This window comes from Equus caballus, chromosome 22 (genome assembly GCF_041296265.1).
Source record: "Equus caballus isolate H_3958 breed thoroughbred chromosome 22, TB-T2T, whole genome shotgun sequence".
In the NCBI taxonomy this organism is placed as follows: domain Eukaryota; kingdom Metazoa; phylum Chordata; class Mammalia; order Perissodactyla; family Equidae; genus Equus; species Equus caballus.
In genome coordinates this window covers 24,427,581-24,449,468 of record NC_091705.1, presented here as the reverse complement: position 1 = coordinate 24,449,468, position 21,888 = coordinate 24,427,581, and the positions used below count along the sequence as shown (strand labels likewise).

The 21,888-nt window shown below is 46.5% G+C and overlaps 1 protein-coding gene across 1 annotated transcript; it reads left to right on the top strand.

Annotated features, from left to right (window-relative positions):
• Nucleotides 1-283: 283 nt before the first annotated feature.
• On the top strand, nt 284-21,364 carry COMMD7 (COMM domain containing 7). The gene is made up of 9 exons (XM_023626322.2): nt 284-658; nt 8,257-8,310; nt 8,409-8,511; nt 18,231-18,287; nt 18,367-18,404; nt 19,221-19,311; nt 19,627-19,676; nt 20,072-20,120; nt 20,614-21,364. The coding sequence occupies exons 1-9, from the start codon at nt 575-577 to the stop codon at nt 20,688-20,690; spliced, it is 603 nt and encodes a 200-aa protein (XP_023482090.1). The 5' UTR covers nt 284-574; the 3' UTR covers nt 20,691-21,364.
• Nucleotides 21,365-21,888: the final 524 nt, after the last annotated feature.

Sequence of the window (21,888 nt, the reverse complement as noted above, 5' to 3'; positions counted from 1 at the left end):
CGTTACTGCTCTGCTCTGACCTAAGCTCTCCCCCAGAGACCGGTCTGCGTCGTGTCGTTCACTGCTCCATCCCCAGCGCCTGGCATCTAGCAGGCGTGCAATAAATATCTACTGAATGCGTGGTACCGATGTTGATGATAGCAGCTAGCCATTGACTGAAGACCTCCTGGGTGCCAGCCTACGTTCTAAACATTTCAGGAGGGTTAGCTCACTTAAGGCGCCACCCCTGGGATCATTTTACGAATAGTGAAACTGCGGCTCCGAGAGGCCAAGCTCCGTGCCCAGGGATCACCCAGCGGGAGATCCGGCAGGGAGTCTCCCGTTTGCCCGCTCTGTGCCTCAGGGCCCTCCTCACGGCGCAGCGGTCCGCTCGCGTCCCTGAGGTGGCCCTCGCCCCCACCCGGGGGTCCGCGCGCGTCCGCGAGGGCGCCCCCACGCCGCCCGGGCCGCCGGAGGGAGGAGCGCTGCGGCGGCGGGCGGCCGTGGCGAAAGTGCGGCTGCGGAAGCGCGGCGAGGCGGGCGGCGCGGGAGGAAGCTGGGCGGCGGCGGGCGCTCGGGCCGGCGGGCGGGCGCCATGGGCCGCCTGCACTGCACGCAGGACCCGGTGCCGGAGGCCGTGGGCGGCGACATGCAGCAGCTGAACCAGCTGGGCGTGCAGGTGGGCCCGACGCGGGCGCGGGTTAGGCCGGGGGCCGCCCGGGGGCCTTGTGGCCTTAGGGGGCCTCGGGCGCAGGCTTAGGGGTCTTGGGGTCTCAGGCGCCTTTTGGGGGCCGAGGGATCTCGGGAGGCCCGAGGGCAAGCTGAGGGGTCCCCGAGGGCTGTGGGCACCCAGAGGTGGGGTTGGGGACTTCCGGGAGTCCTGGGAACGAGGAGAGTCCGCGAGGTCCTGGAAGAGGGACTGAGGGGAGTCTTGATGAGGCCGAAGGGAGTTCGGGGCGCTGGGAGGCTCAGGGAGCTTGGGGAGCCGTGGGCCTTGGTGGGCCAGGCGAGGGACCCAGACGCTCTGTAGGGAGACCGAGGGCCTTGGGGGCACTGAGGAGGGTCTTAGCATCCCGAGGGGAGCGTGGAGTGGGGGCGGGTAATCTGGAGGGCCGCTGTGGGTGTAGGTAATGGCCAGGCCAGAGTGGGGCTCTGTGGGCCTGCGGGCAGGGTCTAGGGTGAGGCTGGTGATGACATCCTCTCCTCGCCCCCGCCCCCACCCCCAATCGAGGGAAATACGGATAGTCCCCAAGGAAAAAAAACTATGTACACTCTACACAGTGGAGTGTGGTCCTTGATGGTAGTGGAGCTGGCAAAGCCTTTTTCTCCCTTTTCGCGCTGCAGGTGCCAGCCAGTTAAACTCCGAGGCTTCCTGGCCCTGTGCTGGTTGGGACGCCCCTTTCTTACCACCAAGGCAGCCAAAATAAATAGGTTCAAATGACACTTCTCACCACCACGGCAAAGGTGCATCTGTTTCCCCTACTGAGTTGTAACTTCTGAGGAGGTGGGGGGCCCCTCTCCTTTATCTTAGCATCCCCCACCACTTATTGTTTCTCATAAAGTAACACTAATTGTAATACCAGTCATGTTCTAAGGCTACTGGTGTCCAACAGAAGTGAATTGTAAGCCACGTGTCTAATTTTACATTTTCTAGTGATCACATTTAAAAATTAAAAAAAGAGGGGCTGGCCCTGTGGCCGAGTGGTTAAGTTCGCGCGCTCCGCTACAGGCGGCCCAGTGTTTCGTTGGTTCGAATCCTGGGCGCGGACATGGCACAGCTCATCAAGCCACGCTGAGGCAGCGTCCCACATACCACAACTAGAAGGACCCACAACGAAGAATATACAACTATGTACTGGGGGGCTTTGGGGAGAAAAAGGAAAAAAAATCTTAAAAAAAAAACCACACTCGAAAAAAAATAAATAAAAATTAAAAAGAAATTGGATATTAATTTTAATATGTTTTCTTTAATCCACCGTATCAAAGTATTGTTTCAACATATAATCCGTGTAAAAAATATCAATGAGATATTTTACCTTTTGGTACTAAGTTTTCTGATTCTGGTGTGTATTTTACATATACTGCACATCTCAAATTAGACTAGCCCTTTTCATGAGCTCAGTAGCCACATGTGGCTAGTGGCCACTGTACTGGACAGCACAGTTCTAAGTGCTTTTATGTATATTAAGTCACTGAGTCCTTGCAACCCCTCTAGAAGGTGGGTACCATTATTATTCCCATTTTACAGATGAAGAAACTGAATCACAGTGGTTAAATAAAAATAGCTGTCATTTATTGAGCATGTCCCACGTGGCAGGCACTGTTTTAAGTGCTTTATGTGTAAAGACCCTAAAAGGTAGGTGCTATTCTTATTCCCATTTTACAGATACAAAAAGTGGTTCAGGGAAATGAATTGACCTGTTTAAGGTCAGGCAGCCTGGAAGTGATGGGGCCGGGAATTCGGGACCGGATGCCTGACTTCAGATCCCGGGGTGTTAAACACACTAGATAGAACAGAGCTTTGTGGATGCTCTCCCCAGCCAGGTGGCTTAGCTTTTACTTGTTTATGTGTCAGGATTTTCTGGAAGACTTCCATTTGGAGAATAAAAAGATTCTGCTGCTAAAGAACTTTTTTTAAGCTACTGGGTCGTTAAGATCCGTAAGCTTACCTCCAACTTGGTATTCATGGAAAATGTAAACCGCTTCCTTAAAGATCAGAGCCTGGCTCCTTTTCTAACCTGGAAACACACTCTAAACCTTTACCTTTATGTTTAATATGGAAAGGTTTTTCCTGATGAGCAACTTACCAGAGTCCTTTGGGCCATTTCCCCCCGCTTTGTTGGGTAATCAAACTTCTCCAAGGACCCACTCTGTTAGCTGAATTTATTTGGAAGTCTGAGGCCCAGGCCTCAAGGAGAAAAAGAGTCCTTGTGTTAATATTGGCATCACCATTTATCACTCATTCAGTGGCTATTTATCTGAATGCCTGCTATTCACCAAATAGCCACTAAACCCAGTGAGGTTTATAAAGGCTTGATGGACGCAGCCTTTTTTTTTTTTTTTGATGAAGATTAGCCCTGAGCTAACTGCTGCCAATACTCTTTTTGCTGAGGAAGACTGGCCCTGAGCTAACATCCATGCCCATCTTCCTCTTCTTTATATGTGGGATGCCTACCACAGCATGGCTTTGCCCAGCGGTGCCATGTCCACACCTGGGATCTGAACTGGTGAACCCCAGGCCACCAAAGCAGAACGTGCGCACTTAACGGTGGATGCAGCCTCTTGTGCTGGGGAAATTTGGATCTGATGGGGTAGGTCAGAAAATGGAGACGCGATGCAGTATTCAGTGTATCTGCGTGTGTTCTCTGATGCCGGTGGTCAGTCCTAGGTAAGTGAGAATAGGTAGGGTTAAAAATAATCATTTTTATTTATTTTATTTTTTGAAGATTGGCACCTGAGCTAACAACTGTTGCCAGTCTTTTTTTTCCCTGCTTTTTCTCCCCAAATCCCCCCAGTACATAGTTGTATATTTTAAAGATTTTATTTTTCCTTCTTCTTCCCAAAGCCCCCCAGTGCATAGATGTATATTTTAGTTGTGGGTCCTTCTAGTTGTGGCGTGTGGGATGCCACCTCAGCATGGCTTGATGGATGGTGATAGGTCCGCACCCAGGATTCGAACCAGTGAAACCCTGGGCCGCCGAGGCAAAGCATGCGAACTTAACCACTCAGCCATGGGCCTGGCCCCGATAGTTGTGTATTTTAGTTATGGATCCTTCTAGTTGTGGCGTGTGGGACGCCATCTCAGCGTGGCCTGATGAGTGGTGCCATGTCCGCGCCCAGGATCCAAACCAGTAAAACCCTGGGCTGCCAGAGCATGGCGTGCAAACTTAACCATTTGGCCACGGGACTGGCCCCCAAAATAATCATTTTTAGAATGGTTATGAGAGAGGAAATTCAGAAAAATATAAAGAAGAAAATGAATGGACTACAGTCCTCTCACCTAGCTGTAAATGAAAGCAACACACATGATTAGAAAATTCAAACAGTATTTAAAGATACAAAATACCTGTTTCTCTTGTCCCCAGAAATCATCATTTTAATAGTTTCCTTTGTATTTTTATAGAAATAAAAGTCTACATCTGCTGTCATATATATGGATATCCTTTAAAAATAATTTTTTTTAAAAGATTTTATTTTTTTCCTTCTTCTCCCCAAAGCCCCCCTGTACATAGTTATATATTCTTAGTTGTGAATCCTTCTGGTTATGGCATGTGGGTTGCCACCTCCGCATGGCTTGACGAGCGATGCCATATCTCTGCCCAGGAGTTGTACCGGTAAAACCCTGGGCTGCCACAGTGGAGCACATGAACTTAACCACTCGGCCATGGGGCCGGCCCCTAAAAATTTTTTTACACAAAAGAGATTGTGTGATATTCCTTGAAATGGATCTACCATAATTTATTTAATCAGCAGCCTATTAATAGACACTTAAGTTGCTTTCAGGTTTTTCGTTTTTATGACAAACAGGGCTGTCAACAAACTGCTTTGTGTAAATCTGTCTGGGTTTACTTTTTGGAACCTATCTGAAGGGTATACTTGCAATGGAATTACTAGATCAAGAGGTATGATCGGTTAAAAATTAGATTCTGATTGCCAAATTGCCATCCAGAGAGGTCGCCCCAGTTTATCCTCTCAACAGCGTGTGGGCAGGTCTGTTTTCTTGTACTTTCACCATCACTGGTGTCATTAAACTTTTATTTTTGAAGATCTGATAAATGAAAATGATATCTCCTCGTTTTACTGATTTGCATTTCTTATCTGGAATAGTCTTGAGCATCTTTTCATATGTTTACTGACGAGAATAGTTAAGATTTTGATTTCGTGGATAGTCATGGGCAGGTGAGCATTCCAGGGAGAGACAGCTAGGCAGGTACAAGGGCAAAGAATGGGGAAGGTGTTTAGGGGATATTTATTCAACAAATGCTTACGGGGCACTTACATTAATTAAGGTGCTGTGACCATACAAGGAACCTTCTCTGCTAAGATGCGTTTGTGTTCCTTATCAAGACTGAAAATTCTGAGTGCCCCCAGGCAAGGTTCCAAGAGGGAGGCTTAGAAGTTAAGAATTTGGATAGGTCCCTTTCTTGTTGGGAGTGTCATGGTATCTTGGCAGGGCTCTGAAGGATAAGGAGGGTTTGGGAAAGTGGAGATAAGGATGGGGGTAGTAACAGCCTATCCAGATTAGCTTGAGGCCCCTCTTGAAAGGAGAGATGGGAGACCTCACAAGGAGGCTGAGCCTGACTGAGGCCTGGAAATGGAAAGGCAGCTGGAGAGCTGCTCCACCACCCTCTTTTTGAAAAGGCCCTGGGTAGCATGGGAAATACAGTTGGCCAAAGATCTGACAGTTCTACAGATTTGCAGCAAAAAATTTCAAAGAAAAAAGAGAAAACTAAAACACTTTTGAGGACATATTCCCAAGCCAGTCCTGACTGTTCTTGTTTTCACTGCATCGAATCAGCAGTTATGCAAGACTAATACCCAATGTCATAAATATTGCAGAAAGACAACCCCTGGATCAGCATTGGTTAAAATGTTTCCCAGGAGGGGCTGGCCCAGTGGCACAGTGGTTAAGTTCACACGTTCTGCTTTGGCGGCCCTGGGTCCGCCGGTTTGGATCCCGGGTGCGGACATGGCACTGCTCATCAAGCCATGCTGTGGCAGGCATCCCACATATAAAAAGTAGAGGAAGATGGGCACGGATGTTAGTTCAGGGCCAGCCTTCCTCAGCAAAAAGAGGAGGGATTGGCGGCAGATGGTCGCTCAGGGCTGATCTTCCTCAAAAACAAAACAAAAAAATCATGTATAAAAAAAAAAGTTTCCCACGAGTATGAATGATTTAAGCTTTGAGAGAGCAGACACTTCTATGCTATTGGCTAGTGGGAGTGTAAATCTGTGCAACTTCTTTGCAAGGCAATTTGGCAACATTTTCTCAGAATTCAAAATGCATATATCCTTTGACCTAGGATACATTTGAAGAATTTATATTATAGACATACGTGTCATGTGTGGGAGGATATTCATTGCAACATTGTTTATAATAACAGCAACAAAACACACACACAGTCTAATGTTCCTCTCTAGGGAGCTAAATTATGCTAAGTCTATACAATCGAACACCATGCAGTGGTTAAAAGAACTGGATAGGTTTATAATTGCTGACATGATTGATCTCTAAGATGTAATTGAGTGAAAAAAGGCAGGGTACAAGGACTGGGTTCAGTTTGACCCCTTTTGTATTTAAAAGAAATTAAATAAAATGATGGGAAGGCCACAGACGTGCTGAGTAACGACCTTTGGGTAGTGAGACTGAGGCGGGCAGGCAGGGAGAGAGACGTTTTATTTTGTATTTTATGTCAGTTGAGTCTTTTCAAAACTTTGCACATATATTACTTCTATATTTTCAAATACTAGTTTTATATTCTAAAATAGAATACATTTTAGAATAAAATAACACAGAGCTGTGCCGGGTGTGTGTGTGGATTTGAGTGTGTCGTGGTGAGAGAGGTGGGTACATTTGACAATCACATTACTTCTTTTTCCTTTCATTATTTATTTATTTACTTTTTATTGTCGTAACGTTGGTTTATAACATTATATAAATTTTAGGTGTGCATTGTTATATATTTCGATTTCTGTGTAGATTGCATCATGTTCACCGCCCGAGGACTAGTTACGATCCATCACCACACGCGTGCCTAGTCACCCCTTTCCCGTCTCCCTCACTCTGACAATCGTATTGCTTGTATAACTTTGGGGACTTTGAGCTGAAGTATCTGCCTGTAATTTATTTGTGTGTGTGTGTGTTCTATTGCTTCAGGAAGGTGGATCAAATGGTGTAGTGACTTCACTTATGGCTCTGATAATTGCTACCATTTGTTTAGCCTCTGGCCTGGCTCTGTGCAGGAGGCTTTGCTCGTGCCACCTGCGTACTGTTCTGGAAGTCATATGTTATTGCCTTTGTTTCCCCTGTGAGGACTGAGACGCAGAGAGGCTGCGTTGCCCGAGGTCACATGGATGGTCAGTATCAAAACACTGCTTCACATCTGGGTCTTTTAAACTCCTCTGTCTTGGTTTTCCCCTCTGCCGCACACACTGTGTCCATTAAAGGGAACATGGGACAGTAGTGACACGTGTCTCAGTCTGCTTGGGCTGCCATGACAAAATACCAAAGACAGGGTGGCTTGAACAACAGAAATTTATTTCGCACAGTTCTGGAGGCTAGTAAGTGCAAGATCACGAGGCGAGCAGATTCACTTCCTGTTGAGAGCTCTCTTCCTGGCCTGCCTTCTCTCTGTGTCATCGTGACATGTGCCTCACAGAGGGAGAGCTCTGGGCTGTCTTCCTCTTCTTACAGGGCACCAGCCCTATCAGATAAGGGCCCCACCCTTATGACCTCATTTAACCTTCATCACTTCCTCATAGGCCGTGTCTCCAAATACAGTAGTAGTGGGAGTTAGAGCTTCAATATATGAATTTTGGGGGACACAAATATTCAGTCCTTAACAATACAGTACCTAAGGAGAAGATTAACATGCACAGAAAAATAAGAGACTGTTCTAAGACAGTGTGTAATAAAGTGTTAAGCTTACTGTTTTGTCATATGCATAGTGAGATGCTTATTGTGGGGGGCGATGGGAAACCACAGAAAATATGGATGGACAAAACAGAAGAAAATAAAAATCACCCAGAAATTCGCCACACAGAAGTAACTAGTTTAAAAAGCAAGGTAGAGAAGAAGTTTTTATAGTATTTTACCATTTGGGGGGGGTGAATTATATATTTGGATTAGTGTATTTTGAATAATAAATATGTGGAAGTATAAACAAAAAGAAAAAAACGGAAGTAACAGCTATTAGTGTTCCAGTGATTTTTCCCTTTTTGGCTTTGTGTGTTTGTGTGTGTGTGTGTGTGTGTGTATGTGTGTGTGTATGGATTTGGACCCTTGAGATGTATTTGTGCACGTGTGCACACACACTCACAATCTCTCAATATAGATCTCCCAAGTATCCCAGTAAAACGTGGGTTTTTCAGACAATATAGTGATACAGATAGATTGACACTGGTGGTGGGTATTGTGATTATTTGTAACTTTAAGAGGATCAACAGGTATCAGCGCCTGCGTGTTCTTCTCTCACAAGCGTCTGTGGTTGGATGGGATGGGGGAGCCCTGCCCCAGGAGTAGAATTTTACTGATGTTCTGTGTTACTCTCTTTACAGCAGTTCTCAGCCCTGACAGAAGTGCTTTTCCACTTCCTAACTGAGCCGAAAGAGGTAAAGTATCTTGGATAAGAAGAGCTCCCGAGCGTGGGTCCACCCTTCTGAGATGCTCAGAAAGTGAAGGCCTGGTTTGTGCTGTTCCCTTTTGGCAGGTGGAGAGGTTTCTGGCGCAGCTCTCGGAATTTGCCACCACCAATCAGATCAGTCTCAGCCCCCTCAGAAGCATCGTGAAAAGCCTCCTTCTGGTCCCTAATGGTGAGTAGCCTCTCTCAGCAGCTGAGGCCAGAGACGGTCCTTGAACATTCCTTCAGTCCAGAGTCAGCAAGTGTGCGCTGGGCACTGAGCCAGAGCATTCAGGAGTGAAGCAGACATGGGCGGGCCACACACTCTGGGACGGGAGGCTGGGTAAACAGATCGTCAGGCAGAGAATAATTGAGGTACAGCTGGAAGAGCGTCTGCATCCCGGCCATGGTCCCCAAACTTGTCTGGTCCTCTACACGATAAGTACAGAAACTTTTATTTGACAAAGTCTTTTGAATCTACTAATTTTTTTAATTCATTTTTTATTTATTTTACTTATTTATTTTTTTTGAGGAAGATTAGCCCTGAGCTAACATCTGCTGCCAATCTTCCTCTTTTTGCTGAGGAAGACTGGCCCTGAGCTAACATCCGTGCCCATCTTCCTCTACTTTATATGTGGGACGCCTGCCACAGCATGGCTTGACAAGCGGTGCCATGTCCACACCCGGGATCCGAACAGGCGAACCCCAGGCTGCTGAAGCGGAACATGCACACTTAACCACTGGGCCAGCCTCTACTAATTTTTTTAAATGGGGCTTGTATTTTTTTTTTTAACATAAATGTATGTGTAAAATATACATAACATAAAATTTACCGTTTTAACTATTTGGGGCTTATATTTTCTTTGTGTTTTTTCATTTCCTGTTTCTAGGAGTTAATTTTCATTGTATTTGACAAAAATATCTGTCCACGATGGATTGAAAGTAAAGATAGGTCTTTTGCGGCAGGGGGCTTGAGAAGCAGAGTTTGCCTGGAGTGGTCAGGAAAGGCATCTAGCTGGGAGGGCGGTGATCACAGAGGTTTAACTGTAGCCATCCTAGCACTGTCTACGAGAGAGAAAAATAAGCAACAATCAAATTGCCCAGCAGCTGGAGATTAGGGCGAGGAGCTGTGGTCCGTTTTTACAAGGGAACGTGAAAAATTCCCGGTTCTAAGTTAGGGGACCTGGGTGTGAATCCGAGTGTGTCACTTGCCAAATAGGTGACTTTGGCCAGGTACCTGATCTCTCCCCAACCCCTAGCAACAACCCTTCCTCAGCAGTTTTTCACTCTCATCTGCGCTTTTTTTTTTTTTTTGGTCGAGGAGGCTCGTTTTGAAGATTGATTGATATAATGTAAATGAAATGCTTAGCAAAGTGCCTCAAGAAAAGGTTGCTCTTATTTTTCAAATTATGCAGTAATTATAAAAGCTGCTCTCCAGGAAAATGTAATGACATGGAAAATCTTTCACAAGGTAGTGTTTAATAAAAATAGTAGTTTACAAAACTGTCTTCCACAGTCCTATTTAAAAAAAAAGTTCACTGTGGCTGTATCTGGGCATTAGGATAGGTTGCTTTAATCGTTTAATTTTTGGCTATGAATTGTCTAAAAAGTTGCTAGAATTAATTTGGTGACTTAATTAAAAGTTAATTTTATTTGAAGAGAGAGGCAACGTTAAAGCCCAGTCTTAAAGAAAGAATCAGTGTTGACCAGGCTGAGAGGAGGGGGAGCAGCACCCCTAGTTTGCACGTGTTAAAAATTGGTAATGAGCTGATCTTCCCAAGATCTCAGCCCAACAGTGCACTAAAAGAGGGCGCTCACTTTGTTGGTTCCTCTCCGGCGCCTTCCCCTGTCTCAGTGCCGATCTCCCCCTTCTCCCTGTCACGTGCTTCTGAGGTTCTGGAGGCTTGAACGAGAACATCTCCGAGGTTTCTAACTGTGAAATGTGATGGTTCTCTGTTTTGGTGATTTTTGCATCCTTTGTCCAAGGCATGTGACCCACAAGGCTGGATGGGGGCTTGCCGTCTTCTTAACGCAGGATAAGTGTTCATGGCAGACTTAGCCAGCACAGGGCTCTGGAGATTCAAAAGTGAGAGTTTGCCTTTTCTCTCATCCTGCTCTTTTCTGCAGACACGAGCACAGTGTAATTTTGGTATATATCCTTTTAGATTTTTACATACACTGACAGACATACGCTTATACGTTCATTTAGTTTTGTTTTGTTTTCCATAAATAGTCGTAAACCATAGAATTGCATTTTTTCATCCCTAGTACGTCACGGCGATCTCTCCACATTCACTTCATTCTTCTGACGGCTGTAGTGTCCCATGGGCTGAAGGTACCTTCTCTCAGTTAATCCACTTGCCAGTGCTGGACACTGTGGTTGTTCGACTTTTCACTCTTGGGAGCGATGCCGCAGTGCGTGTCCTTAGGACATCCGTGTGGTCACCTATGAGAACGTTCTGCAGGAAGGTGCCTAGACTGTAGAACCAGTCTTTAGTCTCCTCGTCGAGCCTACACCTGTGGGAATGGGTTTGCCTGTGGGTGGAGACACTGCTTTTCAGGAGACCTCTGTCTGGTGTCCCTGCCTCGGTTCTTTCTTGTCTTTCTCATCTCTGCCCCCACCCCATCCATCCTGTCAGACTACCCTCAGTCCTGCCCAGCCCTCGAGCTCCAGCCCTGGGCCGCCTCTTTCAGAAAGCCTTCCCAAACTGCTTCAGTGCGAGGTGGCCTCCCCTTCCTCTCAGCTCCCAAGAGATGGTCTGATCTGCAGCTCTCATTTTGGCCCATAACCATTTACAGTTTTCTGTTGTTCATGCTGTTTTATATGTGTCTGTCTCGTGCCTCTGTCACCTAGCTGGTTCCTTGAAGTCATCGCGGGCCTTGTACTTCTTTCCAAAGCTGTGGTTATAAGTAATGACGTAAGGCAGGTGCTTAGTGCATGCTGGGTGAGTTGAACTGGGTTTGGGAGATCCTGTGACCCTCCCAGGGGAGGCTAAGCGTCTATTTTCAAACACTCAAAATTAGTTTTTTGTGTTTTTGGGTTTTTTTTGAGAAAGATTAGCCCTGAGCTAACATCTGCCGTCAATCCTCCTCTTTTTGCTGAGGAAGACTGGCCCTGAGCTAACATCCACTGCCCATCTTTATATGTGGGATGCCTGCCACAGCATGGCTTGCCAAGCAGTGTGTAAGGTCTGCACCTGGGATCTGAACTGGCGAACCCCAGGCCACTGAAGTGGAACGTGTGAACTTAACCACTGCACCGCCAGTCTGGCCCCTTCCCCATTTCTTTTAGAGCATCTCCTAAGCATCTGAGACTGTAGCTTGTAAGTCTCTTGGCCTCTTCCTCATCCCTTGGCCTGTGTGTCTTTTCTTCTCCAGTCCCAGAGCAAGGTCTTGGCCTTTCATGCCTTGTTACAGCAGCAGCATCTCTACCTCCATTCTCCCAGCCCAGACTCCAGCTTGCCCTGGAGTACACTTCTGGGGCGTGACGTGGATCATGGATCATACGTCATACTGCTCCTCTCAACTGTTTACTTTGCATAATGAAGTCTGCAGTCCTTAATGTGGCTTTCAAAGCCTTTCCCAATCTGATCTAAACTGTGAGGGCCTCCAGGTCCTCATCCTCTTCCTCTTCCCTCACCCTAGTCCTGCCTGAGCAGTGAGACCTCATTGCAGAAGTACAGCTTGTTAGAGCTGAGGGGGCCTCAAGGACCCTCCAGATCAATCTTCCGCAAGTTGGTGTTTTCATCATTAGAAGGCTTCAGGGGTCAGACAGGGGCAGAAAATACTGTCCCCTCACCCCTAGCCTTGGAACCTTGGAGATTCACATACACATGAACATATCTCAGGCTCTGAAAAGTCCTGCGGTAAAGAAACCTGCTCAACCAGTATTTGTGAAACAGTTAACCGTGGAACCTTTGTTTTTGGCAGGGGGAGGGTCGAGTAAAAGCTTTGTGAAGTGCTGATCTAGTGTAATCTTTGTCTTAGAAAGAAATAAAGCCCTCGAGAGGGGAAGTGACTTGCTTAAGATCTTACAGTGGAAAAGCTGGGGCTGGAACCTCCCTTGATTGATTCAAAGCCCAGCGAGGTTTTGTTTTTTGTGTTTTTTTAAGGAAGATTAGCCTTGAACTAACATTTACTGCCAATCCTCCACTTGCTTTTTTGCTGAGGAAGACTGGCCCTGAGCTAACACCTGTGCCCATCTTCATCGACTTTATATGTGGGACGCCTGCCACAGTATGGCTTGACAAGTGGTGTGTAGGTCCACACCTGGGATCTGAACTAGCAAACCCCAGGCCACCAAAGCGGAATGTGTGAACTTAACTGCTGTGCCACCAGGCTGGCCCCTAGTGGGTTATTTTTTTTTTCATATTTTTCTTTTACTATTTAATATGTAATTCTCTCTCTTTTTTTTTTTCATAATTCTTAAGAACATCTGACTTCATGGGGCCAACCCGGTGGTGTAACAGTTAAGTGCGCACATCTCACTTCAGCGGCCCGGGGTTTGCCAGTTTGGATCCCGGGTGTGCACATGGCACCTCTTGGCAAAAACCATGCTGTGGTAGGCGTCCCACATACAAAGGAGAGGAAGATGTGCACGGATGTTAGCTCATGGCCAGTCTTCCTCAGCAAAAAGAGGAGGATTGGCAGCAGATGTTAGCTCAGGGATGATCTTCCTCAATTAAAAAAAAAAAATCTGACTTCAATGGTTATCTGCCCATGACCAAATTGTTTGTCTGTACCCTGCCCACTTCTCCTCACTGCTCTGCACACTGGATTATTTTAAACCAAATCTCAGATAGCCTATCATTTCGTTCCTAGATACCTAGCTATGTATCTCTACAAGATAAAGAAATTTTCCCCTTATCAAACCACAATGCATTATCATATCTAAAATTAAAATATGCAGTCAACCTTCAGATCCGCCCATTGTCTCCTGCATCTTGTTTGTTTCTAGTTGGTATTCTCATCAGATCTAGATAGGGCCCCGACACTGCCTTTGGTTCCTAGATGACCCTTGTGTGCTTACTTGTCCCTAAGGTTACTTAACAGCTCCGAGACCTTGAGCCAAGTTACTTGACCTCTCAGAGAATCAGTTTCTTCAGAAAAGGGAGCTTATAATAGTAGCTCGTCCATTGTTCTACGAGTGGAGAAAGATGATCAATGTGAAGTACCTCAGTAAGTGGTAGCCGCACCACTGTTCATATTACAATCGTTATTATCATCATGAGCGTCTCCAAGCAGTAAGCCCACTGGTTAAGCCTGTTTTTATTTTAACACTTAGCAGGATGTCTGGCACTTGTGGGTGCTCAGTAACTGACGGTTTTTGTTTTTGTTTTTGTTTTTGTTTGTTTGTTTTTAAAGATTTTATTTTTTCCTTTTTCTCCCCAAAGCCCCCCTGGTACACAGTTGTGTGTTCTTCGTTGTGGGTTCTTCTAGTTGTGGCATGTGGGACGCTGCCTCAGCGTGGTCTGACAAGCAGTGCCATGTCCGCGCCCAGGATTCGAACTAACGAAACACTGGGCCGCCTGCAGCGGAGTGCGCGAACTTAACCACTCGGCCACGGGGCCAGCCCCAGTAACTGACGGTTTTTTAAGAGAAGGTGATAACTCCCTTCCCCACTCCCAAAGGAGTTCTTTCTGGCTGGGCAAAAAAAAAGGAATAGTCAGCATTGAACAGTAGTCACGGACGGTATCTAATCAGCCAGTGAACTGAGTTCCCGGGACTCCCAGCCTCACCCTGCTCTCTTCTCTGCGGCCTTTTCAGTGATGCTCCCTGTGGCTTACTCATTCCTTACCTTGTCCTTACAGTCTTTCTCTCCCCAATAGCACGTGAGCCTCCCAAGGGCCAAGATTGTTGTCTGTTTGCTTCATTGATGTTTCCCAGCGTCTAGCACAGTTCTGGCACATAGCAAGCACCCAGAAAATCCACATACAGTGGCTCTGACCTCTGTTTCCCCATGAGCCTCAAAGGGGTGGATTCACCTGGTCAGCCCTCAGGGTCAGTGATCACTGAATGAGCATGGCTCGCCATCCTGCCCCGTCTCCTTCCTCCTCCAGGAGATTTCGCTAAGCCGTAGTCGTCCTCCTTGTCTTCCCTTTTTACACTGAATGAGCTCACATAGACTGTTGGCTAGAAGGACAGCGTTTGCTAATTTTCCACCTGTTCCTGGAGAACTGAAACCCTCACCCTCACATACGCCTCCATCTTGTCCCCCGTACTGTTTGATGGCAAGGAGGGTTTGCCTCAGGCAACTGTTCCAGTGAAAGTTGCTGCTCGAGGACTTTCTAAACCGTCCCAGATGATTATCTGTGTTTAAAGAAGGACGTTCTCAGATTTCCCCCAGTGATGCTTTCTGATGACTCCAGCCCTGGAGTTCCCGCAGTTTTCTGTCTGCAGGTCAAGGCTGCAGGCCTGTCTTGTGCTCAGGACAAAGGAATCAACAAAGGGAAAGGCTGAAAAAGAAATTAAGGGCTTGAGGCTTAGCATGATGCAAAGACATCTTTTTAAAGTATGGCTCCTGCTTGCCTGAGGTACCGCAGGACGCAGAGCCTGCCCTTTTACCCCTGCAGCTTGGTAGCCTTCATCGTCAGTCACTGTCACAGCTTGCCTGGTACCATTGCACCCGGACGGCATCTCAAATGACCTGGAGTAGACAGAGCTTGGTTTAGGACTCTCTGGCCTGTAAGCTACTTGTGTCTGCCTCTTGCCAGCTGTTGTGGTCCTGAGCAATTCATTTAACCATCTGTTGTTTCTTTTGGTAGCATTTTTTAATTATAGAAAAGTATAAAAAAGGAAACAAATGGCTCACAATTTTACCACCCTCACATTAAAAAAACCTACATGCTAGAAAATTTTATTTTTTTATTTTTTTATTTTTTTATTTCATTTTTTTTTGAGGAAGATTGGCCCTGAGCTAACATCTGCTGCCAATCCTCCTCTTTTTGCTGAGGAAGACTGGCCCTGAGCTAACATCCGTGCACATCTTCTTCTACTTTATATGTGAGACACCTGCCACAGCATGGCTTGCCAAGTGGTGCCATAGCTGCACCTGGGATCGGAATCTGTGAACCTTGGGCCGCCAAAGCGAAATGTGCGTGCTTAACCACTATGCCACTGGGCCGGCCCCTATTTATTTATTTTTTTAAAGATTGGCACCTGAGCTAACAACTGTTGCCAATCTTTTTTTTTTTTCTGCTTTTTCTCCCCAAATCCCCCCAAGTATATAGTTGTATATTTTTTTGGTTGTGGGTCCTTCTAGTTGTGGGATGTGGGATGCCACCTCAGCATGGCCTGACGAGTGGTGCCATGTCCGTGCCCAGGATCCAAACCAGTGAAACCCTGGGCCGCCGAAGCGGAGCACGCAAGCTTAACCACTCGGCCGTGGGGCTGGCCCCTAGAAAATTTTAAAATGAGAGAAAGAAAGAAAAAAAGTCTTCCCCAGTGCCTTTCCCTAAGGACATCTACTCTTAAATTGGTTTTTTTTTTTTTTTTAAAGATTTTATTTTACTTTTTTCTCCCCAAAGCCCCCCGGTATATAATTGCATATTTTTAGTTGTGGGTCCTTCTAGTTGTGGCATGTGGGACGCCACCTCATCATGGCTTGGGATGAGCAGTGCCATGTCCACACCCAGGATTTGAACCGGCGAAGCCCTGGGCCACCAAAGCAGAGCAGGTGAACTTAACCACTCGGCCACAGGGCTCGTCCCTACTCTTAAGTTTTTTGTGAATATGTTGAAAAAAAAAAGTGGCCTTACATCTATCTACTTAGATAAAGATATAATTAAAGCTATAAATAAGGATGTATAATATGCCCTTCTTTATTTACACGAAAGGAATCACACTGTACAGACTGTTTCTCCTTTTAATTATATTTCCCAAATTAGCACGAGAGCTACTTCATTCTTTTTAAAGGCTGCATAGTATTCCATCATATGGATTCTTTCATTCAGCATGTTTTTATTGAGTGCCAACCAATAAACAGTGCCAGGCACTTTTCTAGGAGCTTGGGACATAGCAGTGGGCAAAACAGACCAGGTCCTTGTTCTCATGGAACTGACATCCTAGTGGAAGAATTGACAATAAATATATAACATGAAGTTGGGTAGTGATAAACGCAGAGCAGAGAAGTTCAGCAGTGTAAGGGTACAAGTGAAGAGCAGTGCCACTTGCAGTAGAGTGGTCAGCATCCTTTTGGAGGAGGTGAGATTCAAGAAGAGGCCCAGATGAAGTGAGGAAATGGGCCATGTGCAGATTTGAGGAAGAGTGTTCCCAGCAGAGGGAACTGCAAGGGCAAATCCCTGGACATAGGAACCTGCCTGCGTATTATAGGAAAAGCTGAGTAAGCAAGGGAGAAGCTTAGGGGTCTAGAGGAGGCCAGATCGCACAGGGCATTGTAAGAGCTTTGGACTCTGCTGTGGGTGAACGGGAGCTGTTAGAGGGTTTTGAGCAGAGGAGAGACGTGGTCTGACTTAGGTTTTAACAAAATCACCTTGGCACCCAGCCTGCTCTTCCTGATTTTTTATCCCCACTACCCACATTGCTAGAGCTTCCCACTGTTTCTCAGTGCACTTTCGGGGGCGTATCTGTCGGGTGAATTCTTGGCAGTGCAGTTGTTGACTATGTGCATGATCGTCCCCAAAAGCTTTATCTTTCTGATCTGTAGTTTCCTGGTAAATTAAAGGTTGCAGTAATAATCCCCACTTCAGAGTACTTTGGGATCATCCCACGGAATATTGGATCTGAAGTGGGTATAACCCAAGGAGCTGTGCACGTGGCAGTTATGAGTCAACTGGACTGGCCTGGAAGTAGTCGCCTTCTCGGAGGGCCTTTATGGCCAGGGCTTCCTGGGGTCTTGCCTTTTTTATTTCCCTGTGGCTTCCTTGCTCAGTCTGATTTTGGAGATAAAAGATTTCCTCCCTTTGTTTACGTGGCTTATTTTGCAGGGGACAACCGCCTGTAGGATTGTTTTTCTGGAGTGAAGGGGGTGGGGACTGGGTTTAGGGTATCACTCTGGGGCCCTCCCTGGATGGTGGTAGATGCCTTCTTATTCTTTAATTAGTCATCTTCTGGAAGACAAAGATGTGGAAAATTTTAAAGCAGTTGACAGACTGTGACTCTAGGCTGTAGCCTGCAGGTTAACCGTTGAGAAGCCCAGATTGCTGGCAGCACTTTGTTTTCAGGAACTGGAGCTTGCAAGCAGAACAAAGCAGCCCCCCCAGGGGAGTGTGCCCAGGGCTTCCGAGGGAAAGGTTGAGGGCTCCTCTGGAGGTGACTCGTGAATTGTAGAGGCCAGACTGTTTAGTCCATGTTGGTATACTTCCTGAAAGCTGATTTTCTAGGGTGGCACTGTCCAATAGAACTTCCTGTGTAGATGGAAATGGTCTATAATCTGCCCTGTCCAGTACCATGGCTGCTGGGCCCATGTGGCTGTTGAGCACTTGAAATAGCTGGTGCAACTGAGAAACAGAATTTTAACCTTTATTTAATTTTAATTAACTAAAATTTACATAACCGCACGTGCTTGGTGGTTATGTATTGCACAGGGCAGTTCTAGGCCAGTGCCCTGTGCCAGCCTGACACTGAGCTCCCCGCACTTTGCTCCAGGAATCTGTGGCCTCGTTCTTGGCTCAGATCAGGTGCCCCCATCCCCAAGTCCATGAAGTCTTTTCTTTTGTCTCTGACTTCTTCCACACTCTCTGGAGGGGTAAACCCTCGTGTTGGTTTTTTCTGTCTTGTTCTCCGCTTGTCTCAGATGTGCTGTTTCTTCCAGCTGGACTGAGATCCTCTTGGAGCTAGCCATCTTTGCGTCTTCCTTTTGTTGTCTATGTCACAGAGGTTTCGCCTGTTAACTACTTACTGCCAACTGCTTAGTTGATTTGCCCCTTTTAACTGAGTTCCCCTGTTTCCTAGGTGCCTTGAAGAAGAGTCTCTCAGCTGAGCAGGTCCGGGCCGATCTCGTGACTCTGGGTAGGTCATCACCCAAGGCTGCTCAGTGACAGGACTTGCAGCTCTTTACTATGCCAACGTCTCCTCTGTTCTTTTATAGGTCTTAATGAGGAGAAAGCCACTTACTTTTCTGAAAAGGTATCATAATTCCTCTTAATCAAGGTTAATTAAGATTGCTTGCTTTTATTTCATGAAAAGAAGCAAGTGGGAAATGTTGACTAAGGAAAAACCATCAATCATTATGTGCCATTTCTCCAGCTTAATGTTTTTCATTTGATTCCATGCAAATGACATACATCCAGTTATTTTTTTATTCTTTTTGAGGAAGATTAGCCCTGAGCTAACATCTGCCAACAATCCTCCTCTTTTTTGCTGAGGAAGACTGGCCCTGAGCTGACATCTGTGCCCATCTTCCTCTATTTTTCTCTTTTTTAAAGATTTTATTTTTCCTTTTTCTCCCCAAAGCCCCCCGGTAGATAGTTGTGTATTTTTAGTTGTGGGTCCTTCTAGTTGTGGCATGTGGGACGCCGCCTCAGCATGGCTTGATGAGGGGTGCCATGTCGGCGCCCAGGATTTGAACTGGTGAAACCCTGGGCCACTGAAGCAGAGCATGCAAACCTAACCACTCAGCCATGGGGCCGGCCCCTACATCCAGCTTTTAGACAGCACTGTGTAGTGCATCTCTAATTTTTTTTCCTCTGATTTGACTGAATATAAATGTCATGCATTTTTTTGTTCCATGCTTCATTAAATCTTGGAATGAAAGAAAACCTTTATATTGTCCCCTGCCCCTCTTTACTCCTCCCATCCTCCAGATCTGTGCATATAGGCCCACCCCTTGGTTCTGCGTTCTTCCCGCTGTCTGTGTAAATACTAAACTGTGCTGTCTTGGGGCAGATGAAGAGGGGAGAGTTTTTCCATTGTTATGACTTAGGCTTTTTGCTCTTGTTCCAGTGGAAGCAGACTGCCCCCACCCTTGCTCGATGGGCCATAGGTCAGACTCTGATGATTAACCAGCTGATAGACATGGAGTGGAAATTTGGAGGTAACTGGTTAGAGGCAGTCCCCGGTCACCTGCGTGATGTCAGTTGCGGTTGCAGAGGGTTTGAGACAGCTTCCATGGGGAAAGGTGTCCCTGGTCCTCAAAGCCGGTTGGGGCCAGCAGCTGCTTCTCCGTCTTGCTGTCCACGTTCAGCTGCTGTTTCTATCCACGGCCCTCCATAAGTTGACTTCCTGAAAAGCGCATTTTGCTGTCCTCATACTCTCCCCACCCACGGCTTCTGCTGCACAGCCTGCAAGACTGGGGTCTTCAGAGTGGTCCTCAACCAGTCACTTATTGTTTTTCTCTTTTGTGTCACAGTGACATCTGGGAGCAGTGAACTGGAAAAAGTGGGAAGTATTTTTTTACAAGTAAGTCTTCTCGTGATCCTTGAAAATGGGTAGATTTTTGACTTGGTTAAAAATTAAGTCTACATTGAGTTTCTTTAAATATCCAATTAAGTGGATAGTTCCACTGAAGTGCCTTGTATATCTCAGAGCAATATGATTGGCCAAAGATGCAAAGACGTGGTCACTGACGTGTTTGCTTTCAGGTTCATAGGACCCGGATATTGTTCTTAACAGTTTGGTTCTTGCTGTAATCTAGGGAATTGTTGGAAGTTTTAGTGGTGGACGATCCAGACTGCTCTTGTGTAACTCTCAAGTTAGAAGCAGGGATGCTTTCATATTTGAGTGAAACTTCAGGGTTTCAGAATTACTTTGCCCAGTTGTCATCATTTTAATTTTTTTCTTTTTTTTTTAATCAGTTAAAGTTGGTGGTTAAGAAAGGAAATCAAACTGAAAATATATATATCGGTGAGTCCGAATTCTCATTTGAGCCTTTTACTTTCCCCACGTCTTCTTCAGTCACTGGCTCGCGAAGCCCATCACAGGGTCATTTCTTCCAGAAAAGAAGTCATAACCAGGCTGTGTTATGACCACTTCCTTTCCTCTCATAAAAGAAGGGCCTTTTTGAAGAAGGGAAAAGGGGGAAGTAGTGGCTCGGATTGAAGAGCAGGAAGCTCTTGCTGTAGGACCCCGTTGGATGTCCTGAATGACCCCTGCAGCTCTTTGTGCTGTGCAGTTAGGCCGTTTCAAACCCTCCCTACTTTCTTGTGGAGCTGAGAACCATTCTATGTTCAAGGCTCTCACTTCTTTATAATGGTCAGTTACCCATCGAGAGCTGCCTAGATGTGCGAAGCCAAAAAAAGAGGAAGAGAAAGAAAAAACTCTCTGGGTGGAAAGTAATTTTCTTGGATGATTCTGTGGAGTTGGAACATTTACCTGAAGCTGAATTCTCTCTCCCCAGAATTAACCTTGCCTCAGTTCTACAGCTTCCTGCACGAGATGGAGCGAGTCAGAGCCAGCATGGAGTGTTTCGGCTGATTTCTGTCCCCCTGCATCTCCGCTGTGCCCCCTTCTCTTCCGCAGTGACCACCCTGAGAGGCACCCACTCCCGGGCTTGCAGGGCCTGATCTGTCCCTGCTTCCTCCTCGGAGCCCAGGTGCAAAGGTTTCTGAAAAACAACAGGATTAAGTGCTCAAAGGGCCCTACACAATTACCTGTGAACTCTCTGTGAGGGAACCTCCACCGCCTCTCTCCCAGGACCCTTTTGATGTTCAGACGGCTTTTGCATCTCAGATTCAGGGGAGGAAATAAATTGAGTCCCTCCTTACCCCCATCAAAGTTCCAGAGTAAATAAATGGTTCCATCACTCAAGATACGCGCTGATCACCCTTCCCACAAAAAACCATGGGCTTGTTTATGGCTGAGGAAGAGGCTGTGAGTGACGCCTGTGGGGAGCCCCCAGCCACGTCTCTACCATGTGTTTGTGGTGCTGCGTTGCTCAGCGGTTGTTAGTGGGGCACCTGTGTATAAATACGTGCTCGGTCTCCTCTGACAAGAACGGAGGCTGACCTCTGTCCTCGTTTCTGGTTTGCCCTGTTGTGTTGTAATGAGGTGGGCCTTTTGAGGCTATTTTAGCTTGTCTAGCTGACCCTCTCTGTTGGTTAGATGATGAATAAAACAGGTTCTGGGGAAAAGGCCAGAATCCAGTTGTCTCTGTGCGTGGATTGAAGTCATCTGCCTTGCAGAGAGCTCGTGCTCTGATCTTCAGAAATTGTCTTCCTGGTCGGGGGTCTCTAGCGAAATTAGCTGTGGTCCCAAGATGGAATTTGTAAGAGCAGTTCAGGGGAATTTGGGTTCAAAACATCGTGAACAGCAGAGCATACGACTGCTGTGTGTTCAGATGACTTCAGCCCCCACCCTCGCACGTGACTTCTCCCCTCCCCCCCTTCCTCAGAATTTTTTAAAAGTTTTGAATAGATGATACATGCCATGATTCAGAAGCTGCAGTGTACAGAATTCCTCTTCCCCTCCGTTCCCTGCTGCCCCTCCCCAGAGGCAACCACTGTTACTAGTTTATCCTCTCTGCTTCTAGGAAGAGTTCATGCATTTGCACATAGTCACAGAGTTTGACTTTTCTTCCCGCATAGACAGTAGTGTCCTATACCTTATTCACACAGCATCCCGCACCTTGTACACACAGCATCCCATACCTTTTACACACAGCATCCCACCCCTT